Genomic DNA, 21,331 nt, shown 5'->3' with positions numbered 1-21,331 from the left:
GAGGAAGGAGCTATCAGATCATATTGGTTATTCGTTTTCAGAACCAAACAGAGGTTTAATAAATTGTCACTGGAAGAAAAGCATAGAAAAACAGTACCATCCAAGGTCGTGAAATGTCCACATTTGTCATGCATGTAAACAATATCTAAAGTTTATCAATCAGGTAATTGATTCATTTATAGAAACCTCCATAAACTGACAAGTTTGGACCCAGAAATACCCCAAATCCATCTGTGAACGACATGTAAATAGCTTTACCTTTAATACAATGAAGTGCATTGTTGTTGTTTACCATTTGAAGATACTGGATGAAATTTTGATCAAACTAAATCTCTGCCAGATGGTAGTTTGCATGTTTGTTGATTATGTGATATTCTGGAACATCTAAACACCGTACAATTAGTGATAAGTTATTCACTGAAAATAAGAAATGTAATTACTGTAATTTTAGGAAGTGAATTCGTTATTTTTAAGAAAGGGGACCGGAGGATGTGCTCCAACTATAGGGGGATCACACTCCTCAGCCTCCCGGGGAAAGTCTATTCCAGGGTACTGGAGAGGAGGATCCGACCGATAGTCGAACCTCGGATCCAGGAGGAACAATGCGGTTTTCGTCCTGGTCGTGGAACGCTGGACCAGCTCTATACTCTCCATCGGGTGCTCGAGGGTTCATGGGAGTTCGCCCAACCAGTCCACATGTGTTTTGTGGATCTGGAGAAGGCGTTCGACCGTGTCCCTCGTGGTATCTTGTGGGGGGTGCTTCGGGAGTATGGGGTCCGGGGCCCTTTGCTAAGGGCAGTCCGGTCCTTGTATGACCGAAGCAGGAGCCTGGTTCGCATTGCCGGCAGTAAGTCAGACCTGTTCCAGGTGCATGTTGGACTCCGGCAGGGCTGCCCTTTGTCACCGGTTCTGTTCATAATTTTTATGGACAGAATTTCTAGGCGCAGCCAAGGGCCGGAGGGGGTCCGGTTTGGGGACCACAGGATTTCATCTCTGCTTTTTGCAGATGATGTTGTCCTGTTGGCCTCATCGAACCTGGACCTTCAGCGTGCACTGGGGCGGTTTGCAGCCGAGTGTGAAGCGAGCGGGATGAGGATCAGCACCTCCAAATCCGAGGCCATGGTTCTCGACCGGAAAAAGGTGGTTTGCCCTCTCCGGGTCGGTGGGGAGTCTTTGCCCCAAGTGGAGGAGTTTAAGTATCTCGGGGTCTTGTTCACGAGTGAGGGAAGGATGGAGCGTGAGATTGACAGACGGATTGGTGCAGCGTCTGCAGTGATGCAGTCGCTGTACCGGTCGGTTGTGGTAAAGAAGGAGCTGAGCCGAGAGGCGAAGCTCTCGATTTACCGGTCAATCTACGTTCCTACCCTCACCTATGGTCATGAGCTTTGGGTCATGACCGAAAGGACAAGATCCCGGATACAAGCGGTCGAAATGAGTTTCCTCCGTCGGGTGGCTGGGCGCACCCTTAGGGATAGGGTGAGGAGCTCAGTCACCAGGGAGGAGCTCGGAGTAGAGCCGCTGCTCCTCCGCGTCGAGAGGGGCCAGCTGAGGTGGCTCGGGCATCTGTTTCGGATGCCTCCTGGACGCCTCCCTGGGGAGGTGTTCCGGGCATGTCCCACCGGGAGGAGACCTCGGGGAAGACCCAGGACACGTTGGAGAGACTATGTCTCTCGGCTGGCCTGGGAACGCCTCGGGATCCCCCCGGAAGAGCTGGAGGAGGAGTCTGGGGACAGGGAAGTCTGGGCATCCCTGCTTAGACTGTTACCCCCGCGACCCGGCCCCGGATAAGCGGAAGAGAATGGATGGATGGATGGAATTCGTTATTTTCATCTACCAAAACCTCCAATTTTATGACCTCTCCTTGGCCTGTTTTGCTGTTTCATGTTTGTAGAATCCTCAGATGTGTCTTTGTTCAATCTAGCACTGCAGATTTGTGCTCCTCTGGCTAAAGTACATTAGTCATTATTAAAATTAATTTGTAGATTACCTGCTGACCTGCACACTGCCATGTAAGGTTTTTCTGGATTACATCCCCATGCTAATTTTTGCATCCTCCCCATTTTCCCCATAAATCTTCCCCATAAATCAATATTATCTCATTTTTTTTGAGACACAAGTTATTATTTTGAAACTGTTTCTCATTATTTTTATTTATAGGACCACAGCAGCAAAAACAGGTTTCCATAAAGGGTGGATTGGTTTGCATATGAAAAGCACATTGGAACATAAACTAAACAGCCAGCCATGCATTTCATTCTTGTCTAATTAAACTAATGAAATGGCCTGATTAATCCTGCTGATGGAGCACTGTTTATGAAAGGAACCCATACAAAAACACTGCGAACATAAGGTCGGCTCAGACCCATTTACCCAGAGGCTATTGTAGCTGACGAAGCATCTCCGTCAGAACATCCTCACCACTAGACCTGGTCCTGATGCTGGAGCCCTGTTGCCATGGTGACGAGGACACGTTTAGCTTGTTGTCTAAAGCTGTGGAGGCGAGAAGGAGTCCTTCATAACATGAGTCAGGCTCATTTTTTCAGTAAATCAGAGGGCTGACCTATGGGATTGTTGGAAGGTAGAGCAGTTGAAGAAGCTCTTTCACCTTGTTTCATCACATTCTTACAGCATTTACTGCTGTTTCATAACTTAAAGTATCAAACTGGTAGATTTCCATGTTTTAAGCCGTTGAATAAAACACATATTTTCCTCCCTGCGGAGAAGTTAAGCATACTGACATGAAGACATAAAAATCTACAAAATGCTTTGTTTGATACGTAGTCCAAATCCTTTATAGATTGTACCATTTGCCACACATGATAGAAAAGCAGGTCAGAGGTTTCATCAAACTTTGGTTGATTCTTTCCTCATAAATTTGCTGTTTTGCAGATGGTCTGTAATGTACAGCAGTGTTGTGGTCAAAACTGTCAAACTGAGACCAAGTCATAACTAAGACCACAGTATGTTGAGACTGAGATGAGACCAGAGTCCAGATTCAAGACTGAGGCCAGACCTGATACACTGTCAGGGTACAATGGAAACCAAGTGTGTCATCTATAAGACAACAATACTGTGTGTTTGATATGGTGTCATGTGGCCGAAGTTAATTATCTTCTCATAACACTGAAATAGTTGTCATCTTCAAGATAAATAAAGGGGGAAGATCTGACTTGTAAAGTATCAAATTGGTTGAGTGAACTACAACTGACGTTAGATGATGATCTAAATGTCGCAACATTTATTCCTGTTTAGAGTTAATTAATGGTGAAGATCTTGTATTGATGGGAGATCTAATCTGTGGCCAATCCATGTGTGAAAATTAATAGTTGTTCAGTAGTTAAAGGGTTAAAGAACTTGTTGCATATACATGGCTTTATCTGTCTCATCACTGTTTATCACAAGCAACCACTGGTGGCTCATCAATAGAGGGTGCTAGGGCGCCACTCCACTTGTCTCACATGTAGAAGAAGATGACAGGAATCACATAAGATAATTTTACAAAAACAAAAATTTAGATAAACGAGCTATACATGATACAGCCTGTGAGTATCACGTATAATCTGCATTCAAGTGTAGTTTAAAAAAGTTTTTGGTCATTTTATGAGCAGTCAAGTGATGTGTTTCCTGTTGGGGGTGCAAAAATCTGCATCTGAGAGAGACCTCTCCCTTTACCATGTTAGACTCTGGTTTATGGTAACCAGAGTTGGGGTGCAAAAATTTGCGTCCAAGCACCACCCACCGGAGTAAACGTCACATCCCAAAAAGGATCAAGACTTTCCTCAGAAATGTCACAAGATCAACTAGACCACAGGTGCAACACACTTTTTTGGCTTGTGAGCTACTTTTAAAATGACCAAGACAAAATGATGTACGTTCACTTTATATTAATACATACATGAGCTGATAGCTCAGTCCGTAGCACTACTGCCTTTGATGTGGAAGACCAGGTTTCAAATCCTGATAGGAGAATAACTTACTATTTTTAAATAGTGGTGCATGTGTTTTGGCACATCCTAGTGGTGATATGTGGTTATAGTGCATCCAAAAGCTGACTTGTATACTGTGCCCCACCAAAAAATAATTTCACCAGCCACCACTGTAAGAAATAACAACTTTTCCCCACTTGCTCTGTCATTTAATTCTCTCACTTAACACCGTATAAGCAACATCCCTCAGTATATGCTAGCTGAAATAGATAGCCTATATATACCTATTTTATAGATATATATACCTTCTTTCTCAGAAATTTCTAATTAGAGGGACGTGAACTTATTGTGTGCATGTGAAGTAGGTAATTTTACATCAATGACCTACCTATTGATGTATACAAATAAATTAGACCAGGGGTGTCCAAACTTTTTTTAAAGAGGGCCAGATCTGATAATGTGGAGATTGCCAGGGGCCAGTGGTCCCTTCGGACGTTTTTTAAACAGTAAAAATTACATATAAATGTGCTGTTCTACAATAATTTTATTTTCATTGTCACAATATAATTTTTTTAAATGGCAATGTAACCAAATCTACGCCACTCAGGTGTGAACAAATTAAAAAAAAAAAAAAAAAAAACATTTCTGCCTTCCTTTCACATCTGGAGTCAGATAACATAGAACAAACTGTATAGAGTATCTTAAACTTCCAAAAAGTTGATAAAATCTTAACCCCACATTCATTTTAAACATGACTTATATGAGTAATCATTACTCATATATTACTCAGTAATGTAAAGTCTGTTAACGTTTAAGATGAAAACATATGACTCTTACTCTTGTCTTTCACAAAATCATTCAGAAAGTAATATTTGTATCATATCTACAAGTACATAACACCAGCAGTTAGAGGCAACTAACCTGGCAATTTGGTAGCCTGCCCTGGTGGTGAATTCACTGAACTCACTGGTTCACATGAAGAGTCACTGTTGTGAGTTTAAAGCAGCTGGAATTTGCTTCACTTTTTCAGAACGCTCACTCCCTGCTAGCTTGTCGTATGCGTTAGCATGTTTTGTCTGCTAGTGTGTCTTTACATTGAATTCCTTAAACAAGGCAACAAACTCTCGACAAATTAGACAAACACAATCACCTCGATTTTCAGTGAAAAAAAATTGTAAATTCCCATCTCTCCTGGAAGCGGCGGCCCTCACTGTCAACTTTCCTTTTTTTTATTTACAGGCGCCATGGTTAGAAATTAGCGAAAAGGGTTCACGGCAAAGTCACAGAGCCAGATAGAGTTAGAGTGGTGCTGCCACCATGAGGTGAAAGGAGAAACTGCATTTTGAAACTTTCATGATTCATGTACTCTGTTCAACAGTCCAAGCGGGCCATGAAGAATACATTATAAAACCGAAGCTGTGGGCCGTAGAAAATCTGACCGCGGGCCGTGATTGGCCCCCGGGCCGGACTTTGGACATGCCTGAATTAGACAGTCCTCCAGCAGTGGCATTTCTGCAGTTGTGTTCTTTACATAAAACCTAAGACTAATTTAATATTCCAACAATAAGAAGTTATATTCTGCATAACAAGTTGCTAGTAACATCTTGAGCATTTTACACCAAGCCCAACGGTATCAGTATCCAAACAGAGGATTCCTGTCAGAGTCCAGGGTCCAGATCCAGGCCAGTTTTTACCTCCTGCCATTGCCTTTCACTTTCCTTACTCACGTGTAGCTCACAATCATCACCTGGATTTTAAAGCATCTGGGTCTGGGATTCTATCAGATCATTTCGACTCCTCGGACAGAAAACACCAACAACAAGACTTCATCTCACCTGCTTACCCTGGACTATGGACTCAGCTTGATTTTTCTGATTTTCAATTAAGTTAAATTCAATTCAGTTCAGTTTTATTTGTACAGCCCTATATCACAACAAGGTTGCCTCACAGGACTTTACAGAATTAGCTGAATATGAAAACAAACAACAGTCAAATAAACAGTAGATCAGGGAAAAGGATTAATGTCCTGGGCATCCCCCATCCTTAGACCCTCCTTCTCGGCAAGGAAAAACTCCAACAACCCAGTGGGAAAAGAGAAACCTCGGGGAGATCCACAGTGAAGGAGCAATCTACTCCCATGGACGGACAGGCTGTAGGTGCACCAGGACTGATGGACATCCATTTGCGGATGTAGTTCCAGTCACCTGCAGTTTTCTAGCTCTGGTTGATTTTTGGTCCAGACTCTCCTTAGTTTGTGGTAGTGAGTTTTGTTTTTTCGTCTATGGACTAATTAAGTGATTCCCATAATGTTGTTGCACTCTTGTTGTGATTTGATCATTTATCATTCCAGTAGAAGTTGAGTTCACCAACATGGACAGTCTTTAACAGATCCACTCCTCATATAAGACATAGTAACATGAAAGATGTCTTTTACATAAGAAAATGTTGAACAGTTACCTTTTGGAAAATTGTAACCACATTCCCTGTAATAAAAATGTAAAAAAGAAAAAATGTCATGTCAATTATACGGTTCCTCCCTACAACATTTGGCAAGAGCATAAAAAAGCTCCAGTCCTTAAATGCAACACAGAGAATGCATTAAATGTGATCAAACTGTCTGTTGTCCCTCTGAGTGTATTTCATGTGGGAGATCTGACTCTGTGAACTGATGAGCATTGCATCTCAGAGCTGATTAAAGCGACACAGAGTGAATCACATACTGGGTCTGATTCTGCTTGTGTTTGATGCAGAATTCACTACTGGATGCTTTGTCCCATAGATAACAGGCTCGGGTCGTTTCAGGCTACTTTTTATTCCCACTATAGATACACTGTGTATTCCTGTGAGTCTGCTGTTCGACCAGATGTGTTTTGCTCTGAGGCAACCTTCCCCCTCCTCTGGTAAAGAAAAAACAAGAATAGAGGAAAAAAGGATTAATCCTGTTGCTGTGAAATGTTTTTAGTTGAGCTGCTGAGGCTGTTCTGTAGACTGGATGAACATGAAATATTAAAACTTTTGCAGAGTTAAGTTTTGGGGTAATATTAGCCAGTGTTGCAAAGTAACCTTCACATATGAGGTATTTGTACTTTACTGGACAATTATTTTTTAAATGCCTTTCCAGATTTAGATTTAATTTTTAAACAATCATCTGTTTGACAGAGCGTAAAAATTGGACTGTGTGTAATGGATAAAGGTCATGTGGTCTATTGACTCCAGACTGGCCCTGTTCCAGAGTGAGACAAAGTGATTACCCATCATGCCTAGTGCCTACAGTACAACCCTGTGGGGTCAGTGTTATGCTCTGGCTCTTTAGTTTATTGAGCTACACTGAACAAAAATATAAATGCAACACTTTTGTTATTACTCCCATTTTTCATGAGCTGAACTCAAAGATCTAAGACTTTTTCTATGCTCACAATAGGCCTATTTGTTTCGAATATTGTTCACAAATCTGTCTAAATCTGTGTTAGTGAACACTTCTCCTTTGCTGAGACAATCCAGCCACCTCACAGGTGTGGCAGATCCAGATGCTGATCAGACAGTAGGATTATTGCACAGGTGTGCCTTAGGTTAGATACAATGAAAGGCCACTCTAAAATATGCAATTTTATCACACAGCACAATGCCACAGATGTCACAGGTTTTGAGGGAGCATGCAATGGTCATGCTGACCGCAGGAATGTCCACCAGACCTGTTGCCCATGAATTGAATGTTCGTTTCTCAACCATAAGCCGTCTCCAAAGGTGTTTCAGAGAATTTGGCAGCACATCCAACTGGCCTCACAACCATAGACCACGTGTAACCACACCAGCCCAGGACCTCCACATCCAGCATCTTCACCTCCAGGATCATCTGAGACCATCCACCCGGACAGCTGCTGCAACAATTGGTTTGCATGACCAAAGAATTTCTGCAGAAACTGTCAGAAACCATCTCAGGGAAGCTCATCTGCATGCTCATCGTCCTCTTTAGGGTTTCCACCTGACTGCAGATCATCGTCGTAACCAAATTGAGTAGGCAAATGCTCCCATTCGATGGCGTCCGGAACTTTGGAGAGGTTTGCTCTTCACGGATGAATCCTGGTTTTCACTGTCCAGGGCAGATGGCAGTGTGTGGATGATCGGTTTGCGGATGTCAACGTTGTGAATGGAGTGTCCCATGGTGGTGGTGGGGTTATAGTATGGGCAGGCGTATGTTATGGACAATGAACACAGGTGCATTTTATTGAGATACCGTGACCAGATCCTGAGGCCCATTGTTGTGCCATTCATCCAACACCATCACCTCATGTTGGACCATGTTGAAGGATCTGGACACAATTCCTGGAGGCTGAAAACATCCCAGTTCTTCCATGGTCAACATACTCACCGGACATCAAGCATGTTTGGGATGCTCTGGATCAGCGTATATGACTGTGTTCGAGTTCCTGCCAGTATCCAGCAACTTTGTACGACCACTGAAGAGGAGTGGAACAACATTCCACAGGCCACAATCAACAACCTGATCAACTCTATGAAGGAGATGTGTTGCACTGCATGAGGCAAATGGTGGTCACACCAGATACTGACTGGTTTTCTGACCCCCCCCCCCCCCCCAATACAGTGAAACTGCACATTTTAGAGTGGCCTTTTATTGTGGCCAGCCTAAGGCATACCTGTGCAATAATCCTGCTGTCTGATCAGCATCTTGATATGCCACACGTCTGAGGTGGATGGATTATCTCAGCAAAGGAGAACTGCTCACTAACACAGATTTAGACAAATTTGTGAACAATATTTGAGAGAAATAGGACTTTTGTGTACATAGAAGAAGTCTTAGATCTTTGAGTTCAGCTCATGAAAAATGGGAGCAAAAACATAAGTGTTGCGTTTATATTTTTGTTCAGCGTAAATAAGGCAAAGACTAAACTCTGGAGCATGGGACTTTTAAAAAATATAATTGTCTTCTGTGTCTATGTCAACCACATCAAAAGGACAAAATAAGTGTAAGTTGTTGTTATGTTACAGGAAAGTGAAGATTATGTGATTTAAATTTACTGTGAAGCAGACTGATGTGCACTAAAATAAAAGGTGGTATACATACTGTATAAGCATCTCCCATCTCCTTATTTATTCTCCTTGTATAGAATGTGGTTTTATGATTCCCTCTATAGCCTCCCTTCACTCTTTTTCCTCTCCCAGGGTTTATTACTTTTTCTCTTTGTACTGATCTTTTTATGCATCATTTCTCTCTCCCATCTCAGCATCATCTTCAGTCTTGTTGACAAACTATTCTGTGCCTAATGCTGACTGTACCGGCTGATGCTGCTGTGTGGCTTAGGACACAGTTTACAAGGCCAGAAGTACTGCAGTGGCCTAATAATTACAACCTAAACAGACAGAAGGAGGCAACAGCTCCTGCAGAGCCCTTCAGTTGATGAAATACTGGATCATATTGATGTATATCCTGCGTAGTGTGTACACTGATGTGATAATGATGTACAGCAGTGTGGCTGAAGATAAATCTGAGATGTTCGTAGTACTGTATACAAAGAGCAAAAGGTGATTAATATCTACATGCTATATGGCCTCAAACCAAATAGACACATGAATTTATATCATGAAGTCTTTTATTACTTCATTTTTTTCATCTGTCATTTTAATCACCATCACAATGTTGTCCTGGTATGTGCACCAGTCCAGTACATTATATGTATCAATATACATGGAAAATAGGGGTGGAATGGTGCACTTGTTTGTACTGAACTGTTTCGGTCCGGTGCTTTCGATACAATACGAAGGTGTACCAAACGAATACATGTAGCCTATGTGAAGAGCGCAAACACTTGTGAAGCAGGGTGACCACAAGCAGAACCCATGTACAGGGTTTATATACATTCTGCAGTGGCGCCACTGCTGAATTGTCAGTGCCGCTGCAAAAAAAAAAAAGCAACACTTTATTCTGAGGCTGGGGCACTGATAAGGGGTGGGGGGGGGTGGGGGGGGTAAACATGACAAAAGAGAGTATAACAGAGGCACAGAAGCCGGACTTTGGTTTTCAGTAATTACAGACCACACCGCCCCCTACCCCCCACTGGTCTCCTTGTCTGTACTGAAAATGTATCGAATGGAAGACCACTGTACTGAAAACATACTGAACTGAAATTTTCCTGTACTGTTACACCTCTAATGGAAATGCTTTTAATAACATAAAATAACATTTTTTATGCTGTACTTTGCACATTACACACAGCACATATTATTTACAACTTTAATATGAAAACTACCTAGAACTCTGGAAAAACATGTTACCCATCCCTACACTCTAACACTACAGTTTATGATAAATTATAATTAAAATCCTTTTAGAAGTTTTGGAAACTGGCTACCATTCGATAGACGGGTCATGTAACACAAAATTTGCCATTTGAGTTCTGAGATGATGGATTTTTGTGAAACCCCACTGTACCAAACCAGAGAAGTATCATTCAGATTTGATTATATAGTGCCACATCACAATAAAACTTATCTCAGGATCTTTTATATTTAGAGCTGGTCTAAACCAGACTCTTAAACCAATTCACAGACACCAACAGAATCCTTCAGGTGTAAACACTTAGTGACAATGGAAGAAAGAACTACCTTTAACAGGTAGAAACCTAGAGTAGACCCTGACTCTGGGGGATGGAAGACTGACGTGACCAGTTAAAGGGTTAAGGGTTAAAGAGAGAGAGAGAGAGAGAGGGATTGGGGGAGGGGGGAGGTAGGGGAGACACATGGATACACAGCAAACTGAACTAGAACTGTTAAAAAGTAGAACTGCTGTTACTAGTATAACTACCAATAACTAGTACAAATACCCATAACTGTTATCAATCACTACTCTAAATACAAATACTAACAGTGGATATACAACTACTGCAGCTGTTAGTACCAATAATAGAAACCTATCACAACTATATGGATAAATGAATGATGATAGTGGAGGCAGGAGGGAGATGATCCAGGGAAAACCTGTGAGGACATAAAGCACAGAGACTCCAGGGAAGAAGTCAACTCAGTAACATGCATTTGCTGGGGCATGAATAGAGGAGAGAGGAGGTCAGAGATGTGGAGGAGCAGAGGGGAGGTCAGTGTATCAGGAGGAGTCTCTGCAAAAGGACAGTTACTGCAAGTTTCAGCATTGGAGCCTCAGGGCTAGTGCAGTTTTTCACCTTCCTTTAGTTTGGGAGGTTTTATAGTATTGTTGAGCTGCTGTGAACCTGTGTGATGGTGTGTTTAATCACCTCGACACATGTTTGACAGAGCAAAGTTTGATTCCCTCTCTGAGCCTCATTCAGCTCAAACTATGGCCCATTTACTCAGTCATTTACTGAAGTACTTAAAGACACATTTTAGGTACTGGACCTTTACTCAAATAGTTCCATTTTATGCGACTTTATACTAATACTCCGCTATGTCTGAGGTGAATGTCATGCTTTTCACTCAAATATATTTGTCTAACAACTGAAGTTCCTGACAGACTTCGTTTTCCATCCTGGCTTATCTGTCTGTTAAATCCAGATGAATGAATCTTCCCCGTGTTGATTATCCACCAATCATCTGCCAGATCTATATTACTGGTGGCAGCTTTAATATCTCACTATAGCTGATTTAAAGCAGATTTTTGGAAATATGACTGGAAGGCAGTGAGAAGCTGCTAAGTAAGCAGCCATAAATGTGTCTGAGAACAATGACGGAGGAGCAGGGAAAGGATGAGATGAGATTAAAGTCGCTGCTATTCTGTACCTTCATCATTAGGTGAAGAGTCTGTAAATGCATCATGGGGTGAAAATGAAGAGGCTGAGGTTTGTGGCTGTATACAGAGCAGTGACAGCAGCCGCTCATATTGTTCATGTCCATCAGATTATTGGTATGCTCATAATGTTGATAACAGTACATAACAGTACATGTATTTCTCCATCTCTACCACCTCCTAACCCTAACCCTAACCACCTCCAGCAGTGTGTGTGTGTGTGTGTGTGTGTGTGTGTGTATATGTTAGGCCTGTAATGGTACACGTACCGAACCGTTTCGGTACACACCAGTTCGGTTCGGTACACAGCTGTACCGAAACGGCACGGTATGATGAGAAAAAGAAATAGGAATGGAAGATGTTGTTCGATGCGGAACTTTAACTCCGCGGAAGTTCCACACGGACATATGGAACTAGCGCACAATGACTCGAAATATGAAATAACAGCTGATATAAGGTTAGAAAAAACAACAAATATGATGTCAACCTGAAGGGAAGAGACTGAAGACCCTCCACCGTCATTACAGTCCTGTTTGGGATCAGTACGAGTTCAGGTGAAAGAAAACGAGGAAAGAGAAGACGAACGTTGTTTGCTGCCTGTGAACTACGGTAGTTCTAAAACACTGACTCTAGCTCTCTCTCTCTCTCTCTCTCTCTCTCTCTCTCTCTCTCTCTCTCTCTCTCTCACTCACACACACACGCTGTATAAAAGAGGAATAGAACCCGGGAGTTGGAAGTTGAAAAGGAGTTGAAAGTATGTAAAGTTTCACTTTCGTTTCACGCCAGCGTTAGCTACGTTAGTTATGGACCGAACCCCCACCTATCCGCACCCCCCCCGCGCACGCCTCCGACGAAAAAAAAAAAACCTCTGTGTTTTTGACAAGTCGCACCCTGCGTGCACACACGCACACACACAAGTACACACAGTGTCCTAAACAGTTTTTTCGCTCTCCTAAAATAAAGAATTAGGTTAATTTATTTGTCAGTGTTTCTCTTCAGTTTGTTTCAACAGAATACCAGTTTGCCCTCTTGTTAATGTTGCACTTCATATGGAATTTTTTTGTTGTTTTTTTTCTGCAGAATGTGAACTGACAGAACTGTGATTTGATTTTTGTTGTTTGTTCAAAACTCCCTTTCAGGGAAAAGTGCAGTACTAATGTTTAAAATACATTTAGTAATATTTAATTTTTTATTGATTTATAGCAGCAGAATTATATTGTTCCTGTTTTTCTATATTCTGTTGTCGCCAAAAATTTGTGGAAGAATATTCAAAAATTCATAAATGCATTAAAGACATTTTGACAGGCTTTCTTTCTTCCCGTACCGAACCGAAAAAAACCGAACCGTGGCTTTGAAAACCGAAAACGTACCGAACCCACACATGCACACACACGCACACGCGCGCACACACACACACACACACACACACACACACACACACACACACACACACCCATGGATACCTTTAAGGTACTTTCAGATGCTCTACAACAAAGCATGGCACTGCTGGTTTAAAATAAAGAAATTAAATAGTTCTTTCACAGTGGTTTTATCATGTCCCATGGGAATTTTTCAAACCCACAAAACCATGTTAATGTTGTGATGGAAACTTCAAGATTTTGAAAGACGCACCACATGTCGTGTTTTTTGCAGTGATGCGCTGATATTTTAGCAGACGCGCTATTTTGCACCTTTGAAAGACGCAGCCCTTATTGCGCACTGTTAATAAATCAGTTTGTACATTTTTTTGCATGTGCAATGAGTTTGCACACGTTTTAATACACACAAACCTTTGATAGATCCGGCCCACTGTACGCTACAAGGTTACATGAAAATATGATTTGCAGCTTGGATTTGCAACTCACTTAGGATTGTAAGTTTAATTTATTCTTCTAGATTTGTTCATTTAATTTGGTCATTTGTATCAGTCCAGTTTATTATGAATTCAGAGGCTATTTTTGAGTTTCTTCTCAAGGACTGATATTGGCTAATTAGTTGGTTATCAGGATTTTTCATCATCACTGATCATTACGTCAGTGAAAATCCACTATCAGTTGACCTCTAATGGACTGTTTAAGGCTGCTTGATCCAGGTTAAAGCAGCTGTACAAAGGTATAAACTGGCTAATGTACAATCATTTCCCTTCATGACACCACCTGGGGGGTGCAGGTAATACACAAACCGTAGATAAAACCTGAGGGGGTGTGGGTTGTTAAGCCTCAAACAACCACACTTTAAAAAATCCAACACACCTTTTAAGATATGGGGAAATGAGTGTTCATTGATTTTTATGTCATTTGGTTGTGAAAATAACTGTAATTAATCAATATTCATGTGACTGTACATACCTGATGTGCTCTGACTGCAGTCGGTAAATTACCTTCAGTATACTGACGGTCTCTGAAAGGATTTTCCTCTCCGTTCAGCCTTGGAGACACTCAGATAGTGACAGTGAAGTTACTGTTACCTAGCAACGCTCGGCCCAGCATCTCCATTTATTTCACACTGTTGCGAGGCAGCGTTGTGGACATCAGCTGTGTCAGCTTTGGAAGGGAATCTCCCAAGATGCAACAAATTGTCAAGAAAAACATATTAAAAAATCTACACATTATTGTCCTGTGTGCACATTTTAACCCCAACATCAAGGACAATGGACAGATCTGTATCATTTTCAAGTTCTGATTCTGGTTTATCATCTGTGACACAACAGGAATGCTACCAAATGTTTTTTTGCTCTCACAAATCTTTGTGTGAAAACAAAATGTCACTTTCCCTCCGTTAACGTCAATAACAGAATCAGTGTTGGCTCAATGTGTCCAGCTCTCAAGAGAAAACATTGACTCCATCAGTCACTTTGACAATCGCTGTGCTAATCTCATTATTGGTATTCCTCGTGGTCGTCTCATTTGGCTTCCCTTCATCCATTAACAGCCCCCTTGAATCAGTGTTTCCCAGCCTCCTCCTCCTCATCATCATCATCCTCCCTCTCTGCCCTCTTCATTTTTCATCTCTAAATATTGCAGTTTTTCTTCCTGCCCTTGTCCTTTTCTCCTCTGCTCTCTTTTGTCTTCCTCCCTCATTCATCAAAATTTCCACATCCATCTTATTTACTTTTTCATTTCTCTGCATTTTCAGGCTGCAGCTATAATTATAATTTTACCTGCTGGTTGTTGTTGAATATAAGGTTGCTGTACTTGTAAAGCCTTTGTGCTGCATCTCTTATTCAGCCTCATTTCTTTTCTTTTAGGTGGTCCGGGATCAGATATCCCACTGCACAGTGAAGCTTCGTCAGACCACCGGGCTGATGGAATACTGTCTGGAGGTCATTAAGGAGAACGACCCCAGTGGGTTCCTCCAGGTCAGTCAAGTTACTTTTCATTCTTTGTTTGTTAATCAAGTGAATCAGAGTGAAAATCCTCCACAGTGGTCAAGCATTGAACCTGTAAAATCTATTGTTACTGCACCTATAACATTTGTTTCCAACATTTACATTTTTTTTGTTGCGTAGCTAAAGAGTACAAAATTCACTTCTATGCAGTTTTTTGTGACAGGAGAGCATTTAATAGCTTTTGCAAAACAGTTTCACCTTGTTAAAAATATTTACCATCTGTAAGATATGTTAAAGCTTGAAGGTAATTAACATGTTTTTGTGTGTCAGTGTCATAGTTGTGAGCATGGAATGAAAGTGTCAAGTGGAGGACAGACCACAAAAAAACCCAAGAGCAAAGTCTGCACACAGTTATGCTCCAAATACATTCCCCTATTTGTTGTCATTTTTGCATTGATATACTCTCTTTAAACATATGGAAAATACACATTATACACAATACATTTAAAACACAGTTGGAAACCTTTTATTATGACTTTAAATTCAATAATAAATACAGAAGTGTTATTCTCTGTCTTATCCTTACTGCACCACTTCACATTAATTTTCATTTAAGGTAACGCTACACCTTCCTTCCAACATCTATGATTTGATTTTGTTTTATTTATAGCATTGTAGTAGTTTTATGTACGTATTTGTTTTTAGTGTATTTTTTACCTCCGCCAAGGAGGTTATGTTTTTGCCAGGGTTTGTTTGTTTGTTTGTTTGTTTGTTTGTTTGTTTGTCTGTCTGTCCGTTAGTGTGCAACATAACTCAAAAAGTTATGGACAGATTTGGATGAAATTTTCAGGGTTTGTTGGAAATGGGATAAGGAAGAAATGATTAAATTTTGGTGGTGATCGAGGGTGGGGGGGCCCACGGGGGGGGGGGGGCACTGATCAGCCTTGGCGGAGGTCTGCGCTCTCCGAGTGCTTCTAGTCTTTTATTTGTTTCATTGTTTTTATGATTCTGTGTGCAGCACTTTGGAAATGTTCTTGTTGTTTAAATGTGCACTATAAATTAAGTGGATTGGATTGGATTCCTGAACGTCAACCAACAGTTTTTGGGGATTTTTTTGTGAATTTTGAATGAATGTGTGCTGTTGGTTTCAGATCTCAGATGCTTTGATTCGGAGGGTTCACATGACAGAGAGTCAGTGGGGGAAGGGGACACTGACCCCGAGGATGACCAGTGACTTCGACCTCACTCTGGACAGCGGACCGCTGCTGCAGACCATCCATCAGCTGGACTTTGTCCAGATGAAAGGTAACCAATGTCTATGTAATGAGTACAGGCAGACAGACAGACCAGACCATACCATTTACACACTGCAGGTTTTTCTGTTTTTTTTTTTTTAACTAACACACAGTTATGTTTTACCATCACTGAGCATTAAACCATTCATAAACTGATATAATATAGGGTCTACAATAGTGAACATATTAGTTGATGGAATATTTTTTTATGATAACACCTATAGCACTGTTAAAATATGAATTTTCTATGATATTTTTATATGCAGTAACTTTTTTAAAAATAATGGACATCAGTGTTCATTTTCTCTAAGAGTGTCCTCCTTTTTTGTGACACAAATCCTTCAGGTTTACAGTTGCATTTTTTATACACTTTTTTATTTGACCTTTTTCTGTTAAAATCACCAAGACACAATTCATGATCATTGATTTATAAAGCAACCTTTATTTTTGCTCTTCTTTGCCTTGTTCAGTGAGTTTTATGGTTAGAAAAATATTTGTACAATTGGATCTACTTAGTGTTATCTTTGCAGGTTAGCATGTGTTAGCTTAGCATAGATTAGCACTGCAAAGTTTATCTCACTGGTCTTGAACCGTTTGCTTGGTTTCAATATTTGCTGTATGTGCTTGTTTGGATTGCGTTCTGTTTTCTGACAGTTGTTTTTGTTAAGTTTTTAGCTGGAGTTCTTCTACTCATGTGGACATATAGAATGTATATATTAGTACAAGTGTCACGTAGCGTCACCATGGCAACACACACAGCACCGTGGCTACCGCTGGCCTTGAGGCTGCCCATCAGACTGAAATACATAAATAAACAGATTATACACCTGAAAATAGAGCAGAGAGGATGTCGTCACAACTGCCTCTGTCAGTGATCTGGTCAGAGTCACTTCAACATGTCTTTAATAGAGTCATTTTCACTTCTTTTAATACTTTTTTCAAAGGTAAAATGTGCCATGGAAGCAGCTGTTTTTGTGCGGTTTTTGTGTGGTATCATGTATCGTGTGACAAAGTCCATGGTCCTTTTAAATACAAAATGAGATATTTCATTACAAGCTTTGCCACAAACTGTAACTGTATTGACTCATAAAATTGTCTTTGAAATTGACAAACATTATATGTATTAATGGCGATGCAATTCAAATGGGATAAAAGAGTGGTTGTCTCACCACTGACCACCATTCGATGTTAGTGAGCTCTCTGCACGCCCACTTTAGCCACTACACAACGTTAAAGGTTACTGAGCTGTACCTTAGCTTCCAACACTCAAAAGTAATGCACTGCAATTCTGCTATTAATAAGCCAGATGTTTTAAAATAAATAGAACATATAAGTACACTAATACCCACATAAATATTCAGACACAATAGCAATAACAGGGATGGTAAAGAAATAAGGACAAAATGGACAATGCCCTCTCCCATAGAGGAACGGACATCACACCCAAATACTGTTACCAAAAGGATAATCTCATACTTGTGTTCAAAATGGATAAATGCAAGGAAACACATTCACATGACTTCACTGCTGATTCAACAACTGCATCCAGACACACAAACATCCAGTTTTGATGTCGATTGAACTGATCATGTGCAGAAGGGGGCATGTGGGTTTGGAGAATGGAACAGTACTGGGTACAGTTCAATGACTTAAGATTGATACTTAATGTAGTATATCACACGGGGTGAACAAAACCTTTTTCACCACTATATCCATTGCAGTTAGTACATTTTGTAATGTGACTGAATAACAGGGCATTTTTGAGACATTTGAAAAGTCTCATACAGAACTAATTTACACACAAGGTTGACTGTACCCACTATGTTTTACTTTCAGGCAAATGTACATTGATATTTCAGAATTCTAAGCAGAAATGCTTGAATGTTAGCACCAGTTGTCCAACAGTAGTTAATGGATTATCAAATATGTTGTTATATGTTGAAATGTGGTCCAATGTGTTTGTGGCTTTTCACTATCAGTTGTCTTGTCAGTTGCTGATCATTTGTTAAGCAGAGATATAATGACAACGTGTCAGATTCTCTGTGGTTATATGTATAATGCTCTATTTTTGATAAGAGAATTGGAGCTTCACACCCAGATTCTGCCAAAGGAAAACAGCATCACATACTGTATCATAAACTACAAAAACACAAAGGGAAAGGTATCTAACAAGTTAACTTTATACCCTGATGGTGACGTATGTGTGTAAATTGATTTTATGTCATTTATGTATTAAAAATAAATGACCCTGTTACTTATGAATAGATATGTTTTTAGTTTGTTTATATAGACTGTGTTGAAATATAGAGGCTTGGTTTGTTGGTATTCATGACTCATAAGCTTTTGATTAATGTGTTACGAATTCATGCATTCACAATCCAATTCCTAAATGATAAATATTGAACAGCGCTGCAGAGTGAATGAGTGTGTGTACTTGGTGAATGTGTAGACATCTTTTGGTTTGTCAGTGAGCTGTAATTTGGTCTGGTTGCCCCCCCCCCAGTCCCAGCTGCTCCCATGCTCCAGCTAGAGGAATGCTGCACTCAAAACAACAGTGCTACGTTGTCATGGAAACAACCACCACTCTCCACCATCACTGTGGATGGATACATCCTAGAGCTGGACGATGGAAACGGGGGTCCATTCAGGGTAAGTGTCTCTCTGCAGGTTCTCTGGGATTTATGTGCTCATTTACAACCACATTACAAGGGAACCTTTGTTAGATTTGCATTTATAGTACAGAATAAATGTGAAAAACAGGACTGGTTAGGGTTATAACTCACCTTTACAAAACAGTCCCCCCCCACCCCAGCTCAACAAAGGACTCCTTCATTTAGCAGTGGAGAGGACACCAGCTCAGCCAGGGGAATGTGAACATAACACAGCTCTGCAATATTAGGGCATGTCATGTGACCCTCTGTATCAGGGCATTGAATGACAAACCATCAGGAAAAAAGGGTTTGTAATTCAGCTGTCAGCTCGGTTTATCCTGCAGGAAGTGTGATCTGGGATCAAAGCCGAGTGCAGACCCTCCCAGAGGTTCTCCATGTAACCGATGCTCTCTTCCTCTGTATGTCGGGGCTCCTGTACCTCCTGAACAATGCCTTCAGTACAATGGAACAGGATATCGGTGTCTGACCTTTAAACCTGGAAGGAGCAAGTTCCTCCCTGCACCTGTTCAACTCAGCTGTTTCAGAGTTTTCAAGTCTTTAGGAACTACCCAATGAAAATCTGATTTGTTGCAAACTGACACCATAAACTGTCCACATACAGTGGAACCTCACAGTACAAATTTCATTTGTTCCATGATCATGTTCGTTTTGCAAATTAGTCATTTTACAAATCACTTTTCCCCACTGAAATGAATTGAAATATAATCAGTCCATTCCAGCCCCTAATAACCACCCAAAGTCATTTTTAAGGGTTTTTAAAACAGAAAAAGTGCAGTTAGAAAGAAAATAACAAGTAAAACAAACTAGTATTATTAAGTTATTTACCTTTAAGATGAGACGATCTGTGCATGAGGAAGACGGTGGAGTGGGATGGAGGCAGAGAACGGGGGGGGGGGGGGGGGGGGGGGGGGGGGGTTAGACTCTGGAAGGAGAGTTTCTGGCAATTTCGCTCTCTCTTCACTTTATTTGCTCTTTCTGCTCTCACTTTCATCACTGTCTTCATTTGCAGGTTGCTTCATTAAAAACCTATCCAGAGAAATCTGCATTGTTCTGCTTTTTAAAATGTTCTGAAAATTATTAAATTAAGACCCTTTATTGTTAGTATCTAGTACATTTTTTTACCACACACTGAAATCCAACCTCTGTTTTTAGCCCAGCTCTAGAACATGCAGGAACATGCAGGAACACACCCCACACTACAAAGTAGGAGCAGCATTCATTAGTTGGTGGTTATCTGCATTCATTCTGAATGCAGGAGCAGGCTATCTATATTTATATTATTATTCACTAAATAGTCATAAATCTGAAAAAAAATAGACATTGACATATCTATACATCTAGTGATATTACCAGAAACAAAATGGTTAAAAGTGTTCATGAAAGTATTAAACATGCTACTCTTTTTACACAGATCAGTCGCTTTTTTCAACTTCCAAAATGTCATGTAGATACTGACTTAAAGCACTGTCAAGGCAGAGCAAGCATTCAGCAAGGCAAGTCAACAGAGCACAGATACTGTAAAAGAATGTAAATATAACATATAAATATCCTCTGAAGAGAAGAGTAAGAAGAATAAAATATGACAGATTGAAAAGTTCCAGAATTTGGACCAATGTGGGCTGACACTACATATATGATGTGTCTGAAACAGGACTTTGCACTGTATGAAATGTCCATCAGCTGTTTTAGACACATACTGTATTCGATGTAGCAGATGGAGACAGTGACTTTCGTTTATCCAGCTGCTCGTAATATCTTGCAGTTAATTTTGTGCCCCGTAATTGTCTGCCTTTGTCCCTCTGTCTTAATTACAACTTTACACAAGGAGATCATTTCCAACACTATCACCAACTGTATCCACTAACTGCTAATTGGAAGGCAGTCGATGCCAAATGTGGAGACATTGTGCTGCAGTAGCAACAGCACGATGAGAAAAAGTGTCAAACGTCTCTTTTATAGTCCCTTAGATCATTTCAGCGGTGGTAAATATGTTCTTGTCCTTAACTTGAAAATTACAGGATGAAACCTCGAAGTTGTTATTGTGCAGTAAGATGCTGTTGTCTCATTCGAACAAATTTATTTACTGCTGGATTGTTTAATTTATAGTAATTCATCATAAGTCATGGGATTATTATATGTCTGGAGCATCGCTATCCTGTGAGAACCATGTTTAAACAATCTCTACCCTCTCTAAAAACACACTCCAAAAATCCATAGCACCCAGACACATATGTTGAACTTCTCTACATGAGTCGTTTTCTTAATGGGGTGGCCGTGGCTCAGGAGGTAGAGTGGGTTGTCCAATGACCAAAGGGTTGGCAGTTCGAATCCCCCTC

At 40.7% G+C, this 21,331-nt stretch overlaps 1 protein-coding gene across 2 annotated transcripts in view; it reads left to right on the top strand.

The window, feature by feature from the left end:
• trim9 (tripartite motif containing 9) overlaps nt 1–21,331 on the top strand; it is a 62,020-nt gene that overhangs the window by 29,522 nt on the left and 11,167 nt on the right. For both annotated transcript variants that reach the window (XM_030127084.1, XM_030127083.1), the window contains exons 4-6: nt 14,948–15,058; nt 16,180–16,333; nt 18,827–18,972. In XM_030127084.1, coding sequence (XP_029982944.1) covers nt 14,948–15,058; nt 16,180–16,333; nt 18,827–18,972 — 411 coding nt within the window. The remainder of the gene's footprint in view (nt 1–14,947; nt 15,059–16,179; nt 16,334–18,826; nt 18,973–21,331) is intronic.

Source organism: Sphaeramia orbicularis, chromosome 22 (assembly GCF_902148855.1).
Source record: "Sphaeramia orbicularis chromosome 22, fSphaOr1.1, whole genome shotgun sequence".
Lineage (NCBI taxonomy): Eukaryota > Metazoa > Chordata > Actinopteri > Kurtiformes > Apogonidae > Sphaeramia > Sphaeramia orbicularis.
The sequence above is the reverse complement of the archived record's forward strand: the minus strand, read 5'-3'. Positions and strand labels throughout refer to the sequence as shown.